Source organism: Fulmarus glacialis, unplaced genomic scaffold (assembly GCF_000690835.1).
Source record: "Fulmarus glacialis isolate BGI_N327 unplaced genomic scaffold, ASM69083v1 scaffold37382, whole genome shotgun sequence".
NCBI classification, from domain to species: Eukaryota; Metazoa; Chordata; class Aves; order Procellariiformes; family Procellariidae; genus Fulmarus; species Fulmarus glacialis.
In genome coordinates, this window is record NW_009196562.1 from 3211 (window position 1) to 5543 (window position 2333).

General features: G+C 54.6%; 1 protein-coding gene across 1 annotated transcript in view; it reads left to right on the forward strand.

The window, feature by feature from the left end:
- TEX261 (testis expressed 261) overlaps positions 1-1806 on the forward strand; it is a gene marked incomplete at its 5' end in the record, with an annotated part of 4765 nt that extends 2959 nt beyond the window's left edge. Inside the window, 2 exons of the mRNA XM_009572238.1 lie at positions 1155-1257; positions 1691-1806. Of these exons, the coding sequence (XP_009570533.1) occupies positions 1155-1257; positions 1691-1806 (219 nt within the window). The remainder of the gene's footprint in view (positions 1-1154; positions 1258-1690) is intronic.
- Positions 1807-2333: the final 527 nt, after the last annotated feature.

Consider the following 2333-nt stretch of genomic DNA (forward strand, 5'->3'; position numbering starts at 1 on the left):
GCTCCGGTTTTTTCCAGCCGGAGCCCTTTGGGAAGGAGTCGATCCGTGTTCTTCCAGCCAGCGTGGAGCTGCTGGTGGGAGGAGGGAGAGGAAAATGCCATTTTTTCGGTCAGACACACTGAGGATATTTTTCGCAGCCCTTCCCTGGGGGTTCCTGTGCTTATTCCCTCAGAAGTACCAGGGAAGCTGCAGCTTCTTTTTTTGGGTGTGGACTTTCTCAGCCAGCTGAAGGACAGAAGAAATACTGAATCTTAAGCACAGATTTTTTTTCTGAAATGCTAAAAACTAGGAAAAATAGAAAATAATACTATTTTTCATTTTTTTTACAAGCTAACCACAAATCACTTCCCTTTTGGCATAATTGCTCCTCATTATTTTTATGTCTCTGACGTGCTGATTCTTCTGTCTCACTGCCCTGGCACCTGCCAAGACGAAGGTCCAAATTCACAGAGGGGCTTGTTTGGGCCCGAAGGTAGCTGCCACTTGGCGCAAATTTTAAAAACAAACCCAAAAACTCCACTAAAATGAAAAAAACAACCTTTTTATGAAGTTTAACACTTCTCCAGCATTTGCGCACACAAGGAGGCCGGTGCGGCAGCTCGGCCCCTCTCGGCTCTCCCCAAACCACAGCGGCTGCTCCCCCAAGTGCCGACTCCTCGTGCTACGCCAGCGTCCCACCCCGGGGCAGGAGGAGGAGCAAGCCCGGGTCTTGACTCTTCCTTTTAGTCCCTGGAAGGTGTGAAGAGGATTTAATTAGTTGTAACAGCACAGCCAATTTCCTGCTTGTTTAATTGTGCTCTTTAAAATTCTGGGTTTTGGGAGCAGTAAAGGTTTTCAGGCGCCTAGGACAGGAGCAAGGGCTTTTCCTGCGCGCCCTGTCCTTACGAGGAAGTTGCTGGGTGAATTTTATCCCCTTACCAGCTTCGCAGCACCCGAGAGATTTGGGAGAGGTTGAATTGCGGTTCTCCCCCTTCAGTGCCCTTTCTTTCAAGAGGTTCAGGTGGAAACTTGGGGTGTATCGTAGGGTGGAAACTCGGGGTGTATTGTAGGGAGGTACAGCTGGGGCTGAGGCAGCCCGGACAGAAGTCAGTGTGTGGAAGGCCACGGAGCGCGTTGCAGCTCGGCTCTCACTGCCTCTCTTGCTCTGCCTGCAGGTTCTCGCCTACTTCACCTTCTGCCTGTGGTTAATTCCTTTTGCTTTTTTCGTCTCCTTGTCGGCCGGAGAGAACGTCCTGCCTTCCACGGTGCAGCCTGGAGGTGAGCGCTCCCGAGGCCCGGGCAGACGCCTGCTGGTTTCTGACAGGGGCTGTGCTCAACACGCCCCATTCCCGTCGCACAGAGGAGGGAAGGGGGGCAGCTGGTCGGGTAAAACCTTCCAAAAGCCAAGGCTTCTGCTGGGTGAGGGTGAGCAGAGCAGAGGGCTGTTCCAGCTTTACATCCTGCATCTCTCCAGTCCTGGGGCCCTGTCGCTTTCCCTGGACTCTCCCTACAGCTCAAGAAAGGGAGCTTGGGATTTGGGCTCCCTGGCAGCAGCTTAGTGGAACACCCGGGTAGGCCAGATGTGAGCAAACCAGAAACTTCCGTGCTTTAAAGGCAGCTCATGCATCACCCTGAAATCAGACGACCCACCCCAGGGCTCCCGTGGCCGTCAGCGGGTTTGTGTTTAAGTGTTCTTCCCTTTTCTCCGCAGACGACGTGGTCTCCAACTACTTCACCAAGGGGAAGAGGGGCAAGCGCTCCGGTATCCTCCTCATCTTCTCTTTCATCAAGGAGGCCATCCTGCCCAGCCGACAGAAGATTTACTGAGCCCCGGATGCAGCCAGCGTCGGCTGCGGTGAAGGAGCAGGGCAGACCCAAACTGTGCAGAGGGCTGCGAGGCAGCGCTGTCCCCAGCCCTCGCTCGAACCTCGATGTCTCTCGAAGGGATTTTGCTAGGGACATGTAAACTGGGCGATGGCCGGAGGTGCCAGCAGCGCGGGGAGGGCTCGCACCTTTTTATACAGCTCTGCTGATCCCCCGGGACTGCGTGCAAGAAGGATGTTTGGCTCCAGCCGAGCGCGAGGAGGGTCCGGCCCCTCGGCGCTGCCCACCCTGCTCGGGGACCTGGGAGACGTTGGCGTCTGCTGGGGTTTAAAGCCAGCGTGGTGTAGTTTGGCTGGGGAGGAACCGTTCCCTCGGTGTGGCAGCAGAACACGCTCGATGTTTAACTGAGGTTTATACAGAGCCATTAATTAAAAAAAAAAAAAAAAAAAAAGAATAAAGTAACCAAACTGTCAAACTCCCACGTGTTCCCGCTGGGAGCGCCGGAGGATGCTGGCGTCCCCCCGCCCCGC